This window comes from Narcine bancroftii, chromosome 6 (assembly GCF_036971445.1).
Source record: "Narcine bancroftii isolate sNarBan1 chromosome 6, sNarBan1.hap1, whole genome shotgun sequence".
In the NCBI taxonomy this organism is placed as follows: Eukaryota; Metazoa; Chordata; class Chondrichthyes; order Torpediniformes; family Narcinidae; genus Narcine; species Narcine bancroftii.
Genome location: NC_091474.1, coordinates 194,131,825 through 194,156,206, shown reverse-complemented (window position 1 = coordinate 194,156,206; position 24,382 = coordinate 194,131,825). Strand labels below are relative to the sequence as shown.

The 24,382-nt window shown below is 41.3% G+C and overlaps 1 protein-coding gene across 7 annotated transcripts in view; it reads right to left on the bottom strand.

Moving 5' to 3' along the window:
* Positions 1-9,872, bottom strand: part of klhl32 (kelch-like family member 32) — a 181,540-nt gene extending 171,668 nt beyond the window's left edge. For 6 of the 7 annotated variants that reach the window (XM_069888310.1, XM_069888309.1, XM_069888311.1 and 3 more), the window contains exons 1-2: positions 9,835-9,857; positions 9,122-9,302 (exon numbers count right to left, since the gene is read on the bottom strand). In XM_069888310.1, the coding sequence (XP_069744411.1) occupies positions 9,122-9,302; positions 9,835-9,857 (204 nt within the window). Of the gene's footprint in view, positions 1-9,121; positions 9,303-9,834 lie in introns of all 7 variants that reach the window. The other variant, XM_069888314.1, reaches the window with a different exon arrangement.
* Positions 9,873-24,382: the final 14,510 nt, after the last annotated feature.

Sequence of the window (24,382 nt, the reverse complement as noted above, 5' to 3'; positions counted from 1 at the left end):
TAGCATTGTTCAGGAACCACAAGGTCACCAATACCCAGGAAATTTTTTGGAACCATATGTTTTGTGCTTTTGCCCTTCATCAAGGTTATGTCCCAGTAGCCGTCAGATCTGCGAACAATGCCCAACTCTTGCATGTGGTCAACTTACGATTTTGCAACTTTAAGATGGTCCAGTGGTAATCTACAAGCCCATGCTACCACGAGAAGACGCCAAGTCTCTATATGGTAGATTACTGCATGTTTAACATCTATATGGCAACACAATGGCGTCACTAGGTGAGAGTCGGCGTCACCATTTGTAATGGTGGGTGTATAGAGCAGAGCAGTGGGCTGAGCACACATCTTTGTGGTGCACCTGTGTTGTCAGTGAGGATGAGATGTGGTTACTGATCCACACTGTCTGTGGTCTACCAATGAGGAAGTCAAGGATCCAGCTGCAGAGGCCCAGGTTTGAAGCTTGCTAACCAGTAACTGGTGTTGAAAGCTGAGCTGTAATTGATGAAAAGCAGTCTGATGCATGTACAGTATTGCTGTTGTCCAAGTTATCCAGAGCTGAGTGGAGAGTCAGTGAGGTTGCATCTGCTGTGGAACGATTGTGGTAGTTCATTACAGTAAATGTGAGTGCTGCTAGGTGATAGTCATAGAAACTGCTCACTCTGCTCTTCTTGGAAACTGGCATGATTTACCCTTTTGAAGCAGGTGGAAACCTCCAACTGCAGCAGTGAAAGATTGAAAATCTGTGTGAGCACTCTAAATTGTTGGTTGACACAGATTTTCAGTACCCTGCCAAGTACGCCATCAGGGCCTGATGCCTTGCGAGGGTTCACCTTCTTGAAAGATGTTCTGACGTAGGCCTCTGAGACAGATATCACAGGGTTGTCAGCTTCTCATTGATTCAGATTAATTCTCCTTTTCAAAGCAAGCATAAAAGGTGTTCAGCTCATTAGGGAGAGAAGCAACATATCCACTTATGATGTTAGGATTCGGCTTGTAGGATGTAATGACCTGCACACCCTGCCATATCTGATTCAGTTTCTAACTTGACTCACCTCTTGCTGTTAAGATAGCCTTCCATAGGTCATACCTGGATTTCCTAGAGAGATCTGGATCACCAGTCTTAAACATCATCAACTTAGCACACAGCAGGTTACAAATCCTATGGTTAATCCACAGATTTTGGTTGGGGTACTCATGGAACATGCACGTGGTCACACACTCATCCAGAAAGGTCCTGATGAAGTTGGTGACCACTGTGGCACATTCATTCAAGTTTGATGATAAATCCTTGGATCTGGTCCAGTCCACTGATTCAAAGCAGTCCTGCAGGCGCTCCTCTGCCTCCCTCGTCAATACTTCCATCGTCCTCAATCTCTGCTTCTACACCAAGAGTAGAAGCGCAGTTAGGTGATCACACTTTCTGAAGTGTGGGAGCATGGCATGGTAGGTGTTCTTTACCGTGGTGCAACAATGGTCAAGTTTGTTGGCTCCTCAGGTTGTGCAGGTGTGACAGATTATATTGTATATAGATATGTTTCTGGCAGATAAAGTGTGGCAGGTTTTTTTTTAAGTGCAGGGCACATACAAACACCAGAACAGATCTCATTTAAAATACTGGAGCTCTGCTCCTGGGGGCCTTTGCAAAAGCTTTGAGGAGTGCCCAAGAGACTTCAGTAATGGATTGTTGTTTTGAAAAGCAAAAGATGAAAGAGATCGAAGGAGTAGTTCGGAGCCACAGGCTGTCTGGGGTGCAGCTTACTGTTCTAAAAGGGTCATGTGGTTTTGCAAGCAGATAGAGTCAAACAGGCTTTTCACTGAGTGAGAGAGAGAGAATTCAGGTCAGCAGCAACAGCTGGGACTGGAACAGAACTAGCTGGCAAGTTTGTGGAAAAACCCCATTTGGAAGTCAGGTTGTGAGTGCTTAGTTCAGCCTGTCAAAGCCCCTGTGGTTCATACAAGAGGAGTGGACTGGCTACCTAATGTTTCACTTGAAATGAGAGAAAGAAAAGGGAACTCTGTGGTGACCTAAAAGAAAGAGGTTGTTATCTGGGGAACCCAGATGGGGCAGGTTTCTTCAGCAAGACACTGAAGTGGCTGATTAAAAGGAAATCAGTTGTGGGTGTCCAGCGAACAACAGATCTCTCTCTGAAAACCGACTAGAATCTTTGCCTTTCAAGTGCCGAAGCCTGGTAAACTTTATAAATATTAAATTCTGTGCACTGTATAATGATTGCCTGCAACCAGTATAAACTTGGGAGGAATGAGAAATGAGATTGGACTGAATCAAGGAACTTTTCTGAACTTACACACACACATGTGCTTAGAATTGGAAGGTGGTTAAGTTAGGCTAGTTAATAGTGATGTTAAGGTGCGATCCTCTTTTCACGTTTGAAGATAGTTACAAGTGGCTTTTGTTTGGGTAACCATTTGTCTTGGTGAATATCTATTGCTGCTGGGTTTTGGGTCCTCTGGGCTCGTAACACAGGTAATATGTTGATGATAGTTTGTCAGACACTTCGTCAGGCTGGCCTGGTTGAAATCCCCTACAATGATTGGTGAGGCATCAGGGTGTGCTGTCTTGTGGCAGCTGATTAGTGCTCAGCCCCTCCAGTGCTAGCTTGATGTGAACCTCGGCAGAATATAGACAGTGACAAGGATGATGGCGGAGAACTCCCTCACCAGATAGAATGGATGACATCTGATCGCCAGATGTTTCAGGTCAGTAGAAGGACTGGGACATAACCTTGATGAAGGGCAAAAGCACAAAACATTGGTTATGTATCTTTATCTTTGCTGTATGACAATGACATAGACAACAGACTCGCCAAGGCAAATAGCGCCTTTGGAAGACTACACAAAAGAGTCTGGAAAAACAACCAACTGAAAAACCTCACAAAGATAAGCGTATACAGAGCCGTTGTCATACCCACACTCCTGTTCGGCTCCGAATCATGGGTCCTCTACCGGCATCACCTACGGCTCCTAGAACGCTTCCACCAGCGTTGTCTCCGCTCCATCCTCAACATTCATTGGAGCGCCTTCATCCCTAACGTCGAAGTACTCGAGATGGCAGAGGTCGACAGCATCGAATCCACGCTGCTGAAGATCCAGCTGCGCTGGGTGGGTCACGTCTCCAGAATGGAGGACCATCGCCTTCCCAAGATCGTGTTATATGGCGAGCTCTCCACTGGCCACCGTGACAGAGGTGCACCAAAGAAAAGGTACAAGGACTGCCTAAAGAAATCTCTTGGTGCCTGCCACATTGACCACCGCCAGTGGGCTGATATCGCCTCAAACCGTGCATCTTGGCGCCTCACAGTTTGGCGGGCAGCAACCTCCTTTGAAGAAGACCGCAGAGCCCACCTCACTGACAAAAGGCAAAGGAGGAAAAACCCAACACCCAACCCCAACCAACCAATTTTCCGCTGCAACCGTGTCTGCCTGTCCCGCATCGGACTTGTCAGCCACAAACGAGCCTGCAGCTGACGTGTACTTTTACCCCCTCCATAAATCTTCGTCCGCGAAGCCAAGCCAAAGAAAAGAAAGAATGAGGTATACTGTTTCACCTATTGAGTTTCTTCTTCATTGTGTTTTCACTGGGACATTATGATTAAGTTTGTGCATCACGATGAACTGATGATGAAGTAAACGCAATTGCCTCTGCTTTTAACTGACACTGGTGTCTGGTCCACACAGTGGAAGGTGAAGCCCTCAGGCTGTAGTGCTGTGCTCAGAATTTGCTTATTCAGCCATGTCTCAGTGAAACACATCACAATCTCTGATGACCCCTGCAGTTGTAATCTGGCTCAGAGTTGGTCTAGTTTATTTTCTAAAGACTGAATATTAGCCAGGAAGATGGCAGGAGGCTGTGGCCTCAGAGCCCAATGGCTTAGTTTAACCTGTAGCCTCCCTCTGTGTCTGTGTGGCCGGCTCTTCCTTAAATGGCCTGTGTGCTGGCTGGCTGAATCGCCCGCGATCTACCAGAGTTTGCTGTTTCTGTCAATCGCTCCGTTTTTCAAAATATGTAATACAATGTTACTTACAGGTACAGAATGTCAGTTTCTGTGGCTGTGGGCATGAACTATAGTTGTTCTGCATGGGAATATTTCATGATTCCCGTCAGAGCTGGTCACAAAGAGTTTCTACTGCAAGGCACCATCTTTTACTTTGAGAGACCGTTGGCTGTCAGAAAATGTAAACATTGTACAAGGCTTGGAAATCCAGTCCTCTGGACTTGACTGCACTATCTGTCAAAGCTGCCTCATAATAATTAATAAGGTGACAATAAACCAACCCTTTAGCTGAATATGATGCATTATGTGAGAAGACTCAAAGCAGAGTTATCAATTGATAAAAACATACAAGCACCATTATATCTCTGCTCAGGAAGCTGCAAATTTCATGAAAAAGAATACTATTAGTTCATTATAGAATGCATGAACTAAATGTCAAAAAAATGTACCATAAATTGAGGAATTAAAAAGCAAAATCTAACTACAAAGTGTGAAGTACAGAATGGCATAAGGCAAAGTTGCAATAATCTTGATATTCAGAATTTTGAAAAACAAGCTAGTTGTTGTTTTAGGGGCTGAACAAACTTTGCAATTGCTGAACATTTTCCTCAAATTGTATAAGAATTATACATATGCTGATTACAGAAAGGGCATCAGGAAAAAAAATGTAATTTGCTAGACTGTGTGCTACATGTTCAAGAAAGTGATCTTTTCAGTGAAAAAATGCGGTCTGTGTGTAGAACTAGGTCACAGTCTGTTTCAGATACAGATTAGTGTCCCTGCCCTAGAGCACAAACATCAAATGACCCCTGAAAACAACAAATAGAGCAGAAATTCCCTGGGGATTTCAAAGTGACTGAATTCATCATTGCACATTGTTCCAATATTCAAAATATTTTTTCTTTAAATATATATAAGATTAAATACTAAACCTTGCTAAAGCAACAAAAAGATATTTATACAGATATATACGTGCTGGGCATTCCTGTTAATCTGCAATAGACATTAACACTAACGGGGCAAATCCACCATGGAAATGCCAGCAATTCAACTCTGTTTTTGGCAGAAAGCAAACTTTCACACAACTTCCACTAAAGCTTGAATTTGTTGATTGAACTGGTACTAAATAAACCTGGAATGATTTGTTTATTTGCAAATATGATGATAGTCTCAAATTGCTTCTAAACCAGTTACTTATTTTTAAAAAAAGAAAATTTTGTAACAGAGTTAGATTCCAAAGAGACCCATATTGAACAGTCTTCACGATTAATATCACCAAAATGTAAGATTTAGTAGGTTGATTGCCCAGTAATAGAACCTAAAATTTGGTAGGGCTAAACCTCCATTCTTTTTAAATTTTTGAAGGTGGACTTTATTTAGGCATGGGTGTTTGTTCTTCCATATGCAAGATTGAGTCAAGGGGATCAAAAAAAGACAGGAATAAAAACAGACAAAGCCTGAAAAAGGTATATAAATTTAGGTAAAATATTCATTTTAATAGAGTTGATTCTACCAACCAACGATAAAGAAAGGGGTGACTAATTTGATAACGTCTCTCTCACATAATTCTGTTACAAAATTTTATAATATCTCTTCTCAGATCCTCACTTCCCCTATCTTTAAATAAATTAACTGACAATCTGATAGTTAAACATACTTTTAGCATCTTGATACAACTTACAAACATATTGGTCTACTGAGACTTTCTCGTCCTATTTTTTCTAATTATTTCCTTTAACCTTCCATGATTGACTTAACTTTTAAAGAATGGTATAGATTAGGCATTAAATTTATTGAAGGGAGCCTTGCTTCTTTTGACGAACTGCCTGTTAAATATAGCTTACCAAATACTCTTTTTATTTACAGATTAGAGATTTATTGCAATCTCAATTAGATACATTACATACATAAGAGCTTTGGTAAGAATTTAATAGATGTGATTTTAATTTGCAACCTTTTTACAGTGGTTCAATATCTAACATCTATTATATGTTGTTGGGAATAAGAGGGGCTCCTTTGGATAAATTTTTAAAAACCCTGGGAACAGGAGCTACAGTTTTCAATTTTTTTAAGAAACTTGGAATGTAATTTTTAAATTGGTTAGTGCCTCATCTTTATGTGCTCATCACTCCCTCCTACAATTTAAAGTAGTCCATAGGACCCATATGTCCAAAGTCAAACTACCTTGCTTTTATGCAGATGTATCTCCTCATTGTGAAAGAAGCAACAATGGAGATGCTTCACTAATTCGTATGTTTTGACCATGTCTGAGTCTTGGGAAATACTAGAAGGAAGTATTTCAAATTTTTTTTAAAGTAAATTTTAAGCTTAGTTCTTTAACTACCTTATTTGGTATTGTTGAGAGAGGGGCATAACTTTAACGCCATTTGATTTTCATGTATTAGCTTTCATTTCTCTTATGGTTAGGCAGGATGGAGGGATGTTGCTCCACCTACTCATGCTCAATGATTGCATGAAGTTACCATGTTTAAATTTAGAGAAGATTCGATACTCAATATCCAATTTGAATTTAAATTTTCAAACACTGTGGGGACCCTTTTTGAATTACTTTTAAAATATTTAATTTGTATTAATGCAGAGGTGCTGGCTAAAAAGGTAATTTATTATTGCGACAGGGAATTGTTTTTTTCTTTCTTTGTCAAACAGTTTTGATTTTAGTAGTGGGAGTACTTACTCACCTGTTGAGTATTTTCACCATTTTCCATTACTTTAGATCAGCCAACATTCAGATTTTAGTTTCTATTATTGGGCAATTAATGTACATAATTTACTTTTATTATTACATTTGAATAAGTCAGTGAATCACCCCACTTGGGTAGAAATGGAAATGAAGATTCGAAAAAAAATTCTATGTTGGGAATGATAGGATTTTTTTTTACCATTTTCCTTTTCTAAATTGATATAATCGGTTAATGAGAAACAGGTTGAGAATATGGGCTGAACTAAGAAAATTCTTTGAGTTTAATAGTTTTTCTCTGGTTAGTCCCATTATAATCATCTTTTTTGGCTGTCTCTGCTGGACTTAGGTTTCAAGGAATTGTATGGATTAGGTATCATAAGTTATAACGATCTTTTTATTCGAGATAACTTTACCTTATCACCCAAATTTAATTGTTCGAACAAACATTTTTTTAGATATATACAAGTTAGACATTTTGTTCAGTCCAAGCTTTGATTTTCCTCGAATCTCAAATACTAATATTCTTGATTCATTTTTTAACTTATGATTTTTTTCATGGTGGATTAATATCATATATTTCTAATGATTTATTGGATTTAAAATCAACCTCAATGACTGGGATTAAGAACGATTGGGAACGAGATTTGAACATAACATTTTCAGATGAAGACTGGTATGCTACTGTCAGCTTGATTAATGACTCTTCAATTTGTGCAAAGCATTGTTTATTACAATTCAAGATGGTACATCAAGCAGATATGTCCAAACTTAAATTATCTTGTTTTTATGCAGATATCAATCCTCTATGAGAGAAGTTTAAAATTTTTGAAACTTCACTGATCCATATGTTTTGGGAGATCCCAAATGTAGAGAGATTTTGAAAAGATATTTTTCAAACTTTATCAATGATTTTTAAGATCAAAATAGAACCAGTAAAGTGACCCACACCTCGGGTCGACACAGGCAAAGGCCATCAAATGCAACAACCGGCAAAACATCGTGCGGGGTGAAATGCCCGTTTCCATAGGCCGCCGCCAGAGCAGTGAAACTGGCTAATCACTGCCAGTGGATCGCAGGGGGCCCAATTAGAGCCCAGGCATCCGAGGTAACCAATCGGCAACCGGCCCGCTCAAGCCATGCCCTGGTGGTGACCCGGCCAAGCTGACTATAAAAGGCAGAGTTGCCACTGAATAACCTCAGTGTCAAATACACTCGACTGGTGTATGTATGTCTTTCTTCTCCTGTGGATTTGAGCTATAGCCTTAAGGCTATAACTGAGAGCTATAACCTAGCTGTAGCCATAGTGACCTCGCTACACCATGTCCATTAATTGCTTTGTTTGGTTTTTCGCAAGAGGTAATATATTTCGGTCTGCAACTCAGGAGAAAGTTTTACCCTTTGCCACGCTGATAGTCAGACAAGCAATTTAATGGAAATGGAAAGATGACTCTTCACCTACTCATACACAGTGGTTATATGATATAATGTCCTATTTAAGCTTGGAGAAAATTTGATACAACATTAAAGATAAAAAAGTTTCAATTTATAAAGATGTGGGGCCCATTCATAGAACACCATCATGATTGGAAGAATTTTGAATGTTCCAGAGATTCTCTGTCCAATGTTTGGCGGTCACTATCCAATCCATAATTTCCCATTTATTTTGCAAAGTTTACTTTGATTAGAGGGAGGAAGGAGATTAGATTTAGTTTTAAGGGTTTTTTTTTTCTCTTGTTATCAATTATAATTTAGATTAATTTGGCAAATATGAGTTTAAACATAGTTATAAATTAATTCAATAACTTGTTTCTCATGTGGATCAAAGAACTCTAATGTAGTTTCATCCTTTTTTTGCACTTGTATGTATATGAGATGATTTGTAATGTGCTTTCCTTCAATTTTGTACAAATTTATATGTTAAACTCAATAAAAATATTTAAAAGAGATCATCAAATCTTCAAACAAAAACCTCTCAATTATTAGTTTAGTGCAACGGACAGTTTGCAATTTTGTTGTTTCAAATCTATTTTCAGGAATCTGGAGTACAAGTCAAAGCCCCACCACAAAGTTGGAACAGGTTTAGTTAAATCAATCTTACAAATGAATTTCTTCCTCTCTGAAACCTTAAGAATTCCTTCGTAAACATACCCCAACTGACCATCCACCATTCAATTCTTTTAACTTCAGAATGCAACTCTTTTTAAATGAACTACCAATTTTACATTCTGTAACCTCAATGATCAAATACAAAAAAATTCAAACTCTTCTGCATTCTTGAAGCCAGTCAAAGTATATATTGCAAACATTAGGCAACAACCTTTAAATAACTCATCTGTATTGAGATTTTACATGCATATATAAAGTGTATTATTTCTAAAAACTAGTGTAAATGAAGGAGCTGACAAACTTACTCTGAAATAATCACTGCATGCTGCCAGCACTGCCTTGTGGGCATGGAATTTTTGATCCTCAGCAACCAGAATGACATCACAGAGTATCCCATCAATCCTCTGCTGATTCAGAGCTGCCAGAACAGCATCCTTGTGAGATTTTGATTGGCAGAGTCTGTGACCTGTTAGCATTTCTTGAATGCTGTAAGCAAAAAGGAAGACAAGCAAAATTTACCCAAAACAAGCTAGCAATGTGCTCATTCACATATGAATAAAAAAATCAGGCTGGACTCTGCACAAAATACAGAAACAGTAAGCCTTTTTAACTGACTCAGAAGCTCCCTCTCTAATGAATAATTGGAAAACAATGGAGCCACCATTCAGTTAGTGTGGTCTTCATGGCAGATTAGATGCAAAGCCTTGAAAATCTCATGACTGCTTGGCTCACAACTAAATCCTCTTGACTGAACCCAATGTGATGCAGTATAGATGGGTATTTGGTACACAACAGGCATTAGAACTATTTTAAGAGTTCAAATAAACCATTAATAAGCTTAAAAGTGAAAATGGAAATAAATGCATTGGCTAAATTTTCTTTATCTTCCCAGCTGTGAAATGCAATTTGTTGACAATAATTCCATCTTGCTATATGACAAAGCCTTTGAATCCATCAATTGGTTTAAACAACCGTCTTATTTTGACATGACATGCACTTAATGGGCAATGCGGAATACCTGAGGCACATTTCAGATGGCATATTCCAATCCAGAACAAGAGCTATCAGCGCAAAAGATTTTGGGACGTGCAAGAGGGATCCCAGCTGAAAATGCAACAATGGGACAGTAATGTATGAGAATGAGCAGGCACAACTTGAGTTAATTTTATCAGCATGGATTCATCCAACACCAAATCATAATCATTGCAAAGGGAAAGGATGCTTTAAGCAAAGATTAATCAACTCTATCTATTAAGTTTTGCATGTAATAATAGGTACTGCATTATCTCTAAAATTTAAAATAAATCACTTTGCTGTCTGAACAGTTACACTGTTTGTTGAATTTGTGTACAAGATATTTTTTAAAAATATACATGTTAGCCAACATACAAAGAAATGCTTGAATACATTCAGAATGTTACAGCCCTCATCATTATAGTTTTCAGCAGATCCATTTGTAATATTTAGAGCTTTATAGCACAGAAACGGGCTCTTCAGCTCAACTTATCCATGTTGTCACCCATATAGTTCCTTTTGTCAGTATGCAGCCTATTTGCTTCTAAATCCCTCCTTTTTATGTACCCGTCTAAATGTCTTTTAAATGTTACAACTTTCCCTGCCTCTACCACTTCACACTGGTAGCTTGTTCCATCTACCCACAAACATCTATGAAAAGATGCCCCTCATCTTTCAATCTTTCCTCTTTCAATTTAAATCTATGCAGTTTAGTTTTCGATTCCCTTACACTAGTAAAAATGTTTAATTATTTATCTTATCTGTGCCCATCATGATTTATAATCCTGTACAAAGCCTCTGAAGTTCCAAGAAGTCCCAGTTTCTTCTTATGGTTCAAGCCTGCCAGCCCCAATAACATTCCTGTGAATTTTTTCTACACTTCTCGAGCTTAATTATATTTCCTATAGCGTACAATACATAGCCTTACCAACATCTTGTATAGTTGTAACATGGCATCCTTGCTCCTCTCAATACCTTGATAAGTGAAGGCAAATATCCCCAACATCTTTTTGACCACTCTGCCCACCTATTTGCATGGAACAATGAATCTATACCTCTGAGTCCTTCTGTTCTGAAACTCTCCTCAGAGCCCAACCATTTTCTGCAATTCCTGGCCCAGTTTAACCTACCAAAGCACAAAGTGCTTTCCCCAAGTTAAATTCCATCTGCCATTCCTTGTCCCTCTTTCCCAGTTCATCCAGTGTAATCCAAAATAACACTTCCTCACTCTCCAATTTTGACCAAAATTTTGTCACAGCATTTGTCTTATTTATCAAGACCACTGCTGTGCTTTACATACAAAGGATGGGCAAGGATCATCAGTGTGGACACAGCTTGCATCTTTTAGACATCTTTACTCATCCATCCTGACACACATTTTCAAATCAAAAGAAGCTATGTTATTTCTGGTAAACACCGAGCTGGGCCGAAGTATATGGTGCTGTATATATTTAGTAGCCTGCTTCTTTTCTTTAAAAGAAAGGATTTCTCAAATGAAATGATGAAGATGTGCAACAGTCAGATGAAATGATAGATACCACAGAAATCAGAGGTTGCAACGATTCAGTAGCCTGAGGCAGCTTCTTGGCAAGAGATGATGCCAGTGGCAAGCATCCACAGTTTGTGATGGATTCAAAGGCAATAGTTTGCCAACTGTAACTCATCCAAGCTTGGAAGGGCAAGCAGTCGCCTGTGTCATTGTTCACAGTGATGGGATAGTACTCTGCTTGAATAGGCTGTAAATAAAATATAGAAAGATATTATTCTGTTGCAAAAATAATGTTCTGCCCCTTTCAGGCAACAAAGCCCAGACCAACATGCACAACTGAACAAGGTTATGCTCAATACTTTATTTCACTCTGTAGATGAGAAACATTTTATTTCTTTTCTTCAACTTACACAAAATGTGATGAATAAATCTATTTACTAATAATATATTGCAGGCAGTAATATAACATTTATAACATACCTAGTTCAGGTTCATTGTAGGCAGGATTTTGGACAAAAAATTTAATCGCCTCAAAAAGTCCCAACCTCACTCTTGACTTTAATCTCTGCAATTTAGCTGACCAAACACCGAAGCAGCCATCTTCCAAGACGTGGAAGTAAACAAAACCGACCAACTTATGATGCATGACTCCTCCTTGATTTCTCCAATGTTTGATACGGTAAAGTACATCATTCTTCTCAGGCCTTTTAACCACTGCCAAACTCAGTTCACTGTCCCAATTTCTTTTTACAGTGGCTCTCCCTCCTAATATACCATCAACTCTTCTGCATTTTTCATTCCTTTGATACCTGTTTTTCACCACTTCCCAGTTATGCTCGACTATCACCATACATTTATAACATAAAAACAAGTTCAGCCTGTGGGCAAGATTGTGCTCAACCTACAAAATACAGCTTACCCCATCTACCCATTCCATCTTTGCTCTGCATCACAAAAAGGAGTTTTCACCATCCCATCCAAAAAAAGATACAGAAAGGATGAAAAAAGGGAGAGCAACACTGACTACAATCATCTGTAACAAGGCCTGATCAAGGATCAAATCAAAGATGATGAACTTTTGAAAAATCTTTGCATTATATGTAACTAAACATAATAAATATATCATTATAATTTACCATCGGGATTCTCGATCCCTTCCACAGAACCTCTTATCTGTCTCCTAACTATGGAATCCCCTATCAATTTGAGCTTGCCTCTTCGCCTCCCTTCCCTTCTTCACCACAAGACCAGATTCTGTTCCAGAGATCTGATCGCTGTGGCTTGTCCCTGGTAGGTTCCCCCCTCCCCACAAGCCCCACCTCCAACAATATCCAAAATGGTATACTTGTTATGATCCATAATAGTCTTAATCCCTTGCCACATGCGTCTCATGTCGCCACTATCGCACAGCTGTCCATGGATCTTCTGTACGTACGTATGTACCCTTGCCTTGCTTTCTGGAATGCATGGGAGAGATCAGCCCTGGCTGATCCTAGTGCCATCCTATCCCCTGTCCGGAAGGCAGCATCATGAGCTCTGAGAAGGGCCTGGATCTCTGCATCCCACCATGGTTTCTGGTTAGCCCTGGTGTGAAGCATTTGATCTCAGTGACATCCTCAATGTACTTGCTGATGTAGCCTGCCACTGAGCTCATGTATTCCTCGATGTTTATAAGACTGATGCAGATGGCCGCTTCCCAAAAACCGCTCCAGCCAGTGGTCTCAAAGCAGTCTCATAGCACTACTATGGCCACCCCCCACACATCCACCCCACCCCCCAGCCCACATCCTGATCTTCTGTGAACTGACCTAGTTTGCTTTGCTAACAGTCTGTACGATGGGGTTAGCAGGACAGGTATGTGATCAGAGTGGAGAGATGGGTGGCGAGGTACAGCCTTGTATGCACCAGGGACATTGATGTATACCTGATCCTGGGTGTTCACTCCTCTGGTGGCAAATTTCACATGCTGTTGAAACCACGGGAAGACCAGTTTCTGGTTGGCATGATTGAAGTCACCAGCAACAATCATGGCACCATCAGGGTGGGAAGTCTGGGCTTTGTAGATGGCACCATAAAACTTCTTCATGGCTTCACCCTTATTAGGCGAAAGCAGAACATAGATTGTGGCAATCAGCGTGGCCAAGAATTCCCTGGATAGGTAGAAAGGTCTGCATTTCATCAGAAGATACTCTATCTCTTTTGTTTTTGTAGCAGAAGATACTCTATCTCTTTTGTTTTTGTAGCAGAGACATTGGTGTACCAGTTCTCATTGATGTAAATGCCTAGTCCCCCTCCTCAAGTCTTGCCAGAAGCAGCAGTGTCTCTACCTGCCCTGAAGGAGATAAGGCCATCCAGCTGGATCACCGCGTCTGGAATGGTGTCCTAGAGCCATGTTTCTGTAATCGCCAGAGCACAGCAGCCCTACAGTTCTCTCTGGTTCAGATGCAGCCTCAGGTAATCCATTTTCTTCTCCAGCAATCTTACATTTGAGAGTAAGATCCTCGGGAGCACAGTTAACTCTCAGTCTAACCCTAATGCTGGCCCATTTTCCATGCTTCTTCCTTCTCCAGCTGTGCTTCCTATGGCCTCCCTCCCATTTCTTGCGATCCACTCCACAGTTTGCAGCAGTCTGTGTTCCCTACTTCAGAAGGTTTAAACCGCACAGAATTTTACCAATGCGATCTGCGAATTTGAAAGTCTGGGTTGATTTTGTATTTTGACGAGAATTTTCCAATCGTAGATGCAATGTAGCAGGTTGGGGATTTAACCATAGTAAGGAGCCGAAGTGGCCACAGCACCCACGAGCGCCACCATCTGGAAAGATAGGAGGATAATGCAGCTTAACATGTGGCTAAAGACATGGTGCAGAAGGGAGGGCTTCAGGTTTCTGAATCATTGGACTGCCTTCCAGGGAAGGTGGGGCCCGTGCCAATGGGACAGCTTGTATCTGACCTGGAGGGGAACTAATAGCCTTGCGGGAAGGTTTGCTAGTGCTGCTGTGGGGTGGGGTTAAACAAGATTTGTACGGTGATGGGAACCAGAGTGCCAGAGAAGGTAGAGGAGTGGGGGAGGGAAAAGATGATATGAAGATTGCAGTAACATTACAAGTCAATGGGTTGTACATGGTGGAAATGTTCTTTGGGCATCTATTTCAATGCAAGGAGTACTGTAGGAAAGGCGGACTAGCTTAGATTGGCACAAGGAATTATGACATGTCGCCGTGAATGAAACTTGGTTGCAGGAGGGGCCTACCCTTCTCCCAGTGGCAAGATGTCCTCTCTGAGGTGCTCCATGTCTCTCCTCTGCATTGCTACTAATGCGACACCGCATGAAAGGTTCTTTTCCTTCCACAGGAAGTTGGCATTAGGAACTACACTGCCATCCTGGCTGACGATGTCTAGGCCTGTACTGCTCCTGAGGCATATCAGAGGCCTCAAGACTGACCCTCTGGTCGAGAAGGTCCACCTACTCCATACAAACCCCCAATTGCCAGGACGGCAATGTGGTTCCTGACGCTGACTTCCTGTGAAAGGAAAAGAGCCTTTCATGCCCTGTCACATGAGTAGCAGTATAGAGGAGGGACCTGGAGGACATCTTGCTGCTGAATAATGGGTAGGCCTTTCGACCTGAGGACTAGGAGGATTGCCTTCCAGACAGTGGTGTTCTCCCTTTCTATCTGGCCATTCCCCTGGGAGTTATAACCCATGGTCCTGCTCGTGGCTATGCCCTTGACCAGCAGATACTTGTGCAGCTCCTTGCTCATAAACGAGGATCCTGGTCGCTATGGATATAGCAAGGGTATCTGAGCAGAGTGAATATGCTGCACAGTGGCTTTATAACTGTGGCTATGGTCATGTCTGGGCAGGGGATGGTGAAAGGGAAGCAGGGTATTTGTCAATGATATTCAAGAAGTTTATGTTCCTGTTGGTGGAAGGAAGGGGGTCCTTGAAGTCCGTATTCAGGTGTTTGAAAGGGTGGATGACTTTAATTAGGTGGTTTTGTCTGGCTGATAGAATTAGGGTTTACATTCGGGACAGACTGGGCAGCTCCGTAACAGTTCCCTGATATCTTCAACTGAGTAAGGGAGATTGCAAAGTCAAATACATCACTCTCCACCTGGAAGAGTATGGATTCATCCACAGCGTGCATCACTGCTTTGACAATGTCGCCCTTGATATATGTGAATGCTGCTTGGGCTTCCGCCGACAGGGGAAAGTTGGTTGATTTCACCAGGGGACTGGCTTTGTCCGTGTAATTTGGGACCCACTGGGTGTAGTATGAAAAGAAGCCCAAGCACTTTTTCAGAGCCTTGAGGGTATGGGACAATGGGAACTCCAACAGGGGGCACATGTGGTCAGGATCGGCCCCAATGACACCATTCTCCATCACCCAACCAAGGATGAGAACCGTGAAATGTTGAACATGTACTTCTTTTGGTTGTTTGCGAGGTGGAGGCTTTGACCACCTGAAGGAATTTCTGTAGGTTAGCGTCATGATCCTGCTGGTCAGGGCCACAGGTGGTCACATTGTTCAGGTAGAGAAATGGGGCCTTTATCCCTAGTCATTCACTATGCAGTCCACCTCCTTCTGGAAGACAGAGACCTCATTGGTGACCCCGAAAGGGACCCGGAGGAAGTGGTAGAGGCAGCCGTCTGCCTCGAAGGCAGTGTACAGGCTCTGGGCAAATCGTGAGGTGGTGGTAGGCTGACTTGAGATCAATGGTTGAGAAGACCAGGTACTGAACGATCTTGTTCACCATGTCAGTAGTGTGGGAAGTGGGTAGATATCCAGCAGGGTAAAATGGTTTATGCTCTGATTGTAGTCGATGACCAGGTAGTGTTTCTCTCCGTTCTTATCGACCACCACCCGTACCCTCGAGGGGCTGATGCTAGGTTCTATGATCCCTTTTGCCAGAAGTGTTTGACTTCTGCTTTGATGAAGGCTCTGTCCCCAGGGCTGTATTCACCTACTCTTGGTGGTGATGGGCTTGCAGTCTGGGGTAAGGTTCTCGAACAGGGACGGCAGTGGGACTCAGAGGTTGGACAGATTGCAGGTTGTATTTGGAGGGGGAAGTTTTAAAAAAAAAAGGGAAATTAAAAAACTTGCAGTTACAGACCATGACAGGGGTGTGTGGGCCATCAATCTGCATTTGGACACTCTTGAGGTGGCAATGGAAGCCCAATCCCAGTATTACTGGTGCGCAGAGCTGTGGCATGATGAGGAGCTCAAAGTTCTTATACTCGTGCCTCACAGTCAGTGTCATGGTGCAGATGCCGTGGATCTCAGCCAAGTGAGTCTTGGAGGCAAGGGAGACTTTTCACTTTGCCAGGGTTACCGTGAGGAAGTAGCACTGGACTGTGCCTGGGTGAATGAAGCTCTCCATGCTCCCTGTATCAAACAGACAGTTTATGACGCGACCATTTACCTCGATGTCTATCATGGCCCTGGCCAGTTGATGTGGGCTGTCCTGATCCAGGGTAATTGAGAGCAACATCTGGTCGCTGTCTGAATCACTGCTGTAGTACTGGTTCGGGAGCGCCCTCCAAGATGCTGCTCACACAGTGGTGCTCCTCGCTCCCAGAAGTGACACTGGAAGTGGTGCCATCCCAGTTTTCTACCCCCCTTAGACCTGTCGAGCCAGAGTGATTTCTTCTTGCAGACTTTGATCGCCCTTTTCCAGGAGTCGCTGTTTGATGTGATCAGACTTGAATCCAGCTACACATGCATCGCTTATCAGTTCTTCTAAGTGGAGAGCAGCAGAGCCATCTCTGTAGCCGCAGGCTTGACCCAACTCTCAAAGGACCCCCATATACTCATCCACTGACTCAACAAGCACTTGCCTTCGTGTGCCCAGAAGGTACCTGGCATAGATAACATTTGTCAGGGCCTGATACTGTTTCTGCAGGAGCTCCATTGCGGTAGAGTATCTGAAAAATGGGGTGGCTGACCTGAGCAGAGTAGATCTTGTTTGTCTTCCTCACTCTGCATGTCATTGTGTTGCATTAAAGTATTGAGGCAGTACAGCCACTGATCGAATTTGACTGAGGCATCCTGATCTTTAGGATCAGTGTCCAGTTTATCAGTCTGTATTGCCGTGTCCATGGCCCAAAATTAAGGGATTAAATTATAGCACTATCGATCAACCATATTAGGCTGAGAGCTGTGATTAATAGGGTTTAATCACCTTAAGACATCGGACATGTTGCTGGCCCGGTTCTAAGGCAGGTACTTTCTTTTCCAATCTTTTTATTATTATTATAATTTATAAACACATACAGTTCAAAGAGATATGAAAAATACATAGTAAATAACGAATTAATACAGAGATATTAAACAATAATATTGCAGAATAAAAATATATCATAAAAAAAATTTTAGATCAGTTTAGAGTATGAACTATCTCTAAAAAAAGATATAATTAATAAAAATATATAAAAAAAGAGAAAAAAAACCCAAAAAGGAAGAAAAAACAAATCTGAATTAAAAACTTAAAAAATAAAAAAAAACCTACCAATATAGCTAAACCACGCCGATCACTCCGATCTCATCTAGCAGCCCAATTATCATACATAATCATAAAAAGAAAACAGAGCCAGATCAACTCACCACAAATGAAAATATTGAATAAATGGTCGCCAGGTTAACTCAAACTTAGAAGGGGATTCATGATTGGAAGAATTTTGAATGTTCCAGAGATTCTCTGTCCAATGTTTGGCGGTCACTATCCACTCCATAATTTCCCATTTATTTTGCAAAGTTTACTTTGATTAGAGGGAGGAAGGAGATTAGATTTAGTTTTAAGGGTTTTTTTTTTAAGGGTTTTCTCTAAATTTAAACATAGTATAGTTTGGGTAAACCATTGGAAAACAGTGGGAGGATTTACCTCTTTCCAATTCAATAGTATAGATCTTCTAGCCATTAGTGTAAGAAAAGCAATCATACGATCCGCAGGAAGAGATAAATAAGTCAAATCTATCATAGGTAATCCAAAAATTGCAGTAATGGGATGTGGTTGTAAATCAATATTCAAAACGGTAGATATAATGGAAAAAATTTCCTTCCAATAATTCTGTAAAGAGGGACAGGACCAAAACATATGTGTAAGGGAAGCTATTTCCAATTGACATTTATCACATATAGGATCGATATGAAAATAAAAGTGATGGAGTTTATCTTTAGACATATGAGCTCTATGAACAACTTTAAATTGTATCAGTGAATGTTTTGCACATAGAGAAGAGGAGTTTACCAGTCGCAGAATTTTATTCCAATTTTCATTGGAAATATGAAGGTTGAGTTCTCTTTCCCAATCATTTTTAAACTTTCCAAAAGTCCCAGAATTTATTTTTGTAATTATATTATATAATTTAGATATCACACCTTTTGGAGGGAATTTTGAATATAGTATATCCTCTAAAACAGTCGTAGTCTCCCGATTGGGAAAAGAGGGTAAAGTCGAAACTAAGAAACTCCTAATCTGCAAATATCGAAAGAAATGAGATCTAGGTAAATCATATTTCATGGATAATTGTTCAAATGACATGAAAGAGTTATCCAAGAATAAATCCGAAAAGCATGTTATACCTTTAACTTTCCAGAGTAAATAAGCTTGATCAATTAGAGAGGGATGAAAAAAGAAATTTAGTACAATAGGGGTTTCCAAGATAAAATGACTTAGGCCAAAAAATCTCCGGAATTGAAACCATATACGTAGTGTATGTTTAGCCATTGGATTATCAATTAGTTTATATAGTTTAGTAAGAGTAAAAGGGAGAGCAGCTCCCAAAATAGAACTAATTGAGAAATTTTTTTGATAAGGTCGATTCTAAATTGTCTTCATATATCTGGCAAAACAAGAATCCTAGATTGGGAAAAAAAATTTACAGAAATCTAAACTGGAGGGAGGATTGGCATTACCCAACTTTAGAATTTATTATTGGCAATTAATATTAGTTACTTAAGGTATTGGTTGAATTATTCAGAATTATCTCTAAATCCCCATTGGGTAAATTTAGAAATTAAACTGGTACAAAATTTCTCAATTAGTTCTATTTTGGGAGCTGCTCTAAGGCAGGTACTGAGGGAGGAGTTTGGGCTCAACAGCCTTTATTGAGATTTCTGGGAGGGAGGAGTCACAGGTGCAGGGTGCAGGCCAGCTCATTCAATACATACATAATAGCTATACAGTGGTTGCACCACATTTACCTGAGACTACACATGAACCAGAGAGAACTACAGGGCTGCTATGCTCTGGTGATAACAAAAACGTAGCTTCAGGACTCTATTTCAGACTCAGTGATCCAGCTAGATGGCCTCATTTTCCTCAGAGATACTGCTGCTTCAGGCAAGACTCAAGGAGGAGGTCTGTGGATTTACATCAATGAGAACTGGTGCACAAATGTCTCTGTTGTAAAGACCTTATGCTCAACATAGACAGAGTACCCGATGGTGAAGTACCAACTCTTCTACGTTCCCAGGGAATTCACAGTCATCCTGGTCATTGTAGTTTACGTTTAGCCTTTGGCTAATGAGGCTGTTGCAAAGAAGGAGCTTAATGGTGTTATCAGCAAAACCCAGACATCCCACGCTAATGGTGCCATTATTGTAGCTGATTACTTCAACCATGCCAACCTGAAAGCAGTTCTACCACAGTTTCAATAGTATGTCAACTTCAACCCCAGGAAAGAACACCCTGGATCAGGTGTACACTAATGTTCCTGCTGTGTAAAAGGCAGCCGCTCGCCTCCACCTTGGATACTCAGATCATGTGTCTGTCCTGCTCACCCTGCCATACAAACAGCTGGCAAAATGAACAAAGCCAGTTCGCAGGGAGATTAGACCATGGTCAGAAGGAGCACAGCTGCGTTATACAGGACTGCTTTGAGATCAGGGACTGGAACTGTTTCAGGGAGGCGGCCACCTACAACAATCATGTAAATGTAAATGTACAAGAGCTCAGTGATTTGTACATCAGCAAGTACATTGAGGATGTTACTGAGATCAAATGTTTCATAACCAGGGCTAACAAAAACCATGGTTAAATGCATTGGTCTGGGCACTTCTCAGAGCTCATGATGCTGCCTTCAGAACAGGAGGCAAGATGGCACTAAGATCAGCAAGGACAGAAGTCTCCTGTACAAACTGGAAAGCAAAGCATGAGTATACACAGAAAATCCATAGACAGCTGTGTGACACTGGCGACACAAGGCACATATGGCAAGGGATCAAAACTATAACAGACCACAAGACAACCTTGTGAGTCGATGACAATGATGTCTCCCTTCCGGACAGACTGAACAGCTTCTTTGCATGTTTCAATAAGAAAAAACAAACTGATACTGAAGAAGCTCCATGCCCCCCTGATGAACTGGCTCCCTGCATATCTGCAGCTGAGGTGACAAGAACCCACTCAAGTCAGCAGAACGAGACAACATACCTGGCCAGGTACTGAAGGACTGTGCAGACCAACTGAAAGACACCTAAAACACGTCACTGCAGCAGACACTCGTCCTCATTGGTTTGAAGACAGCCCTCCACTCTGACCCACCAGGAAAATGACACCTCATACATTGGGCTGCTCTTCATCAATTTCAGCTTGACATTTAATTGGATCATTCCCCAAAGGCTGGTACTAAACACCCCTGTCTCTAAGTGGATTCTGGACTACCTAACAGAAGGACCATAGTCTATTACACTGTTCACTAGCACAGCCTGCTTCTGTTCATGATACTGACCCTCAACTGCATGCCCCCCCCCCACCCACTCACATAAGTAATCCCTTACTAATCACAGAGCACCTATGGCATAGGGATTACTTAAGGTGGTATGTGAGTAGAAGGAAAAAGTTTGAAAACCATTGGTATAGAACATTGGATTGGAGGTCAATCCACAGAACAAAGAGCAGCAGAGAGGATCATTGGGATCTCTCTCCCCCCTCCTGATGTGATCTACCAGGATTATGGCCTGAATAGGGCTTGCAAAATCATTAAGGATCCTAACCACTCCCAACACAGCTTCTTCCAGCTACTCCCATCAAGAAAGAGACACAGAACTAACCATCAATGCCAGAACAACCAGGCTGAGAAACATCTTCTTTCCACGGGCTGTAAGACTCCTAAATGACTGATGAACTGCTCATACAATCCCTCCAAGCCTCTACTACAGGGTTCGGCACTGAGCCTTGGAAAAGATAGTAGGGAAAAGAGAACCATGAGTGACAAAAAAGGAGAGGCTGGTTAAGCAGAAAAAGGAAGCATACATTAAATTTAGGAAGCAGAAAACTGGAAGGGCTCATGAGAATTATATAGTGGCCAGGAAGGAACTTAAGAAAGGAGGCATGAGAAGGCCCTTTGCAAGTAACAGCAAGAACTCCAAGTCATTCTAGCCATATGTGAAGAACAGAAGGATGTTGAGAATGAAGGAGTGGCTACTTGAAGAAAAAGGAGGCAACGTGTACCTGGAAGCGGAGGAGGCTGGGGAGGTCCTAATGAATACGGCTTCAGTATTCACCAGAGATCAGTGTGTGGGCAGTATAAAACAGGCTTGTGTGCTAGGGGATGTTGAGATTAGGGAAGAGGAAGTGTTGAATCTTCTTAAAAACACTAAGATTGCTAAGTCGCCGAGCAAGAAATGAGTATACCCCAGGTTGCTGTGGGAAGGAAGGGAAGAGATAGCTTGGGCAGCGGCTATGATCTGAGTCCTTCTTGACTACATGGGAGGTGCTGTAGGATTGGAGAATGGAAAATTTGTTCCCCTTGTTTGAAAAAGGTAATAAGGAGAATCCTGGGAATTATAGGCCAGTGAGTCTTAAATCAGAGGTATGCAAACTATTGGAGAGAACTCTTAAGGGTAGGATCTATGAGCATTTGGAGAAGTACAGTCAACTCGGGGATAATCGATATGGCTTTCTTTGTGAGGGAGAAAGTTGTTGGAGAATATTGTCGAGGATAATGTTACGGAGTACCTGGAAGTGCCACAGTCAGCATGATTTCCTTCAGGGAATATCTTGCCTGGCAAACTTACTGCAATTTTTTGATGAAACCACAAGCAGACTATACAAAGGACATGTGGTGGATGTTTTATATTTGGACATTCTAAGGTGCCGCACATGAGGCAGATGAGAGCTCATGAAATTACAGCAAAGCTACCAGTATCGATAGAGCATTGGCTGATCGACAGGAAACGTGGAGTGGGAATGAAGAAAAACTGGTGTTCCACAGTTGTTGGTGTTAGGGCCATTTTTTACACTGTGAGTTAATGATTTGGATTGTAGAATAAATTACCGTAAATATTCGTGTATAATGTGTTTCGTGTATAATGCGCCCCCCCTCCATTTTTCAGGGGAAAAAGGGAGAAAAATTTTTCCCCCACGTATAATACGACCCCACCCTGCCCGATTCACGCTGGCATCTCTCTCCCCCCCAACCTAGTCGCGCTGCCATCAACGTAGGCAGCTGCTGATAATCTTACTGATCGTTAAACCTGGCAGAAAAATTGTTAAAATAATAATAACCTTGTATATAATTTGAGCTCGAATTTCGGTACAAAATTTTTCACGTTATACATGAGTATTTATGGTACTTTGTGGTTAAGTTTGCAGATGATATAGAGATAGAGGGAAGGATAATGATGAGAAAACAGAGAGGCTGCAGAGAGACTTGGATAGATTAGGAGAATGGGCAACTGAAAAACAATGTTAGCAAGTGTTCAGTCTTGCACTTTGCTATAAGGAATGAAAGGGCAAAAATTATTTGGATGGGGATAAAATTCAAAATCTGAAGTTCCAAATAGACTTGGGAGTCCTCATGCAGGATACCGCTAAATGTCAATGGTGGTGAAGAAGGTGAATGCAATGTTGGCATTTATATCTAGAGGAATAGGATACAAGATCAGAGATATGATCTTGATGGTTTATAAGGCATTGATGAGGCCTCACAGAGTATGAGGTACAGTTTTAGGCTCTTTATTTAAGAAAGAACATGCTGGCATTGGAGAGGGTCCAGAGTAGATTCATGAGAATGATTCTTAGAATGAAGGGATAACATATGTGGAGCATTTGACAGCTTTTAGACTGTACTCCTTAGAGTTCAGAAGAATGAGGAGTTCCTCATAGAAGCATTTTGAATGTTGAAAGGTCTGCACAGAGTAGATGTGGCAATGTTGTTTCCCCTGGTAAAAACACAGCTGTGATTGATGTAAAAACACAATGTTGGAGAAACTCAGGTTAAACAGTGTACTTTACATAGCAAAGTATCTATCTTTATCTTCATAAAGTATAAAACTGTTTGACCTGCTGAATTTCTCCAGCATTTTGCTTTTACTCCTTTGGTAGAGAAGTCTCGGGCAAGAGTGCACTTGAGTCATTTTAATATATGGTCATCTGATTGTACAAGTACAACACGACAAAACAGCCTTCTCTGATCCTCAGTGCAAAACACGCAGACATACAACCAGACATAACACACACACAAACAATACATATGCAGGATTAGTATTCATCTATACAAATAAATTAATAAATACTGTTTCATGAATATGAGAGTCTCAGATTGTTTGTGTGAGCAGGTTCTTCGGTCCTTCAGCATTCTCAACCTGTGGATAGAAGCTGTTCCTCACCCTGGTGGTGCTGGTTCTGAAACTCTTGCATCTCTTTCCTGAAGGCAGGAGGTGAAAAATATTGTGTGCCCAACTTCAGGATTAAAGGGTGCCCATTTAAAACAGAGATGAGAGGATTTTTTTGTTTGCCAGAGAGAGGAGAACCTCTGGAATTTGATACCGCAGGCAGCTGAGGAGGCCAGGACACTGGGTGTATTTAAGACAGAAGTTGATAGGTATCGGAATAGTCAGGAGATCAAAGGTTATTGGGAGAAGCCAAGGGAGTGGGGCTGAAAGAGAGATGAAATGGTGAAGTTGACTCGACAGGACAAAAGGCCCATTTCTGCTCCTATAATATATGTCTCTGCTATTTCTGAGACTTGCAATGGGACTTCTTGGCCAAACATATCTGCCCTGCCCCTCTCCTACCTTTTATCTTTCCAAAGGTGATTATTCTCTTTATAACTCC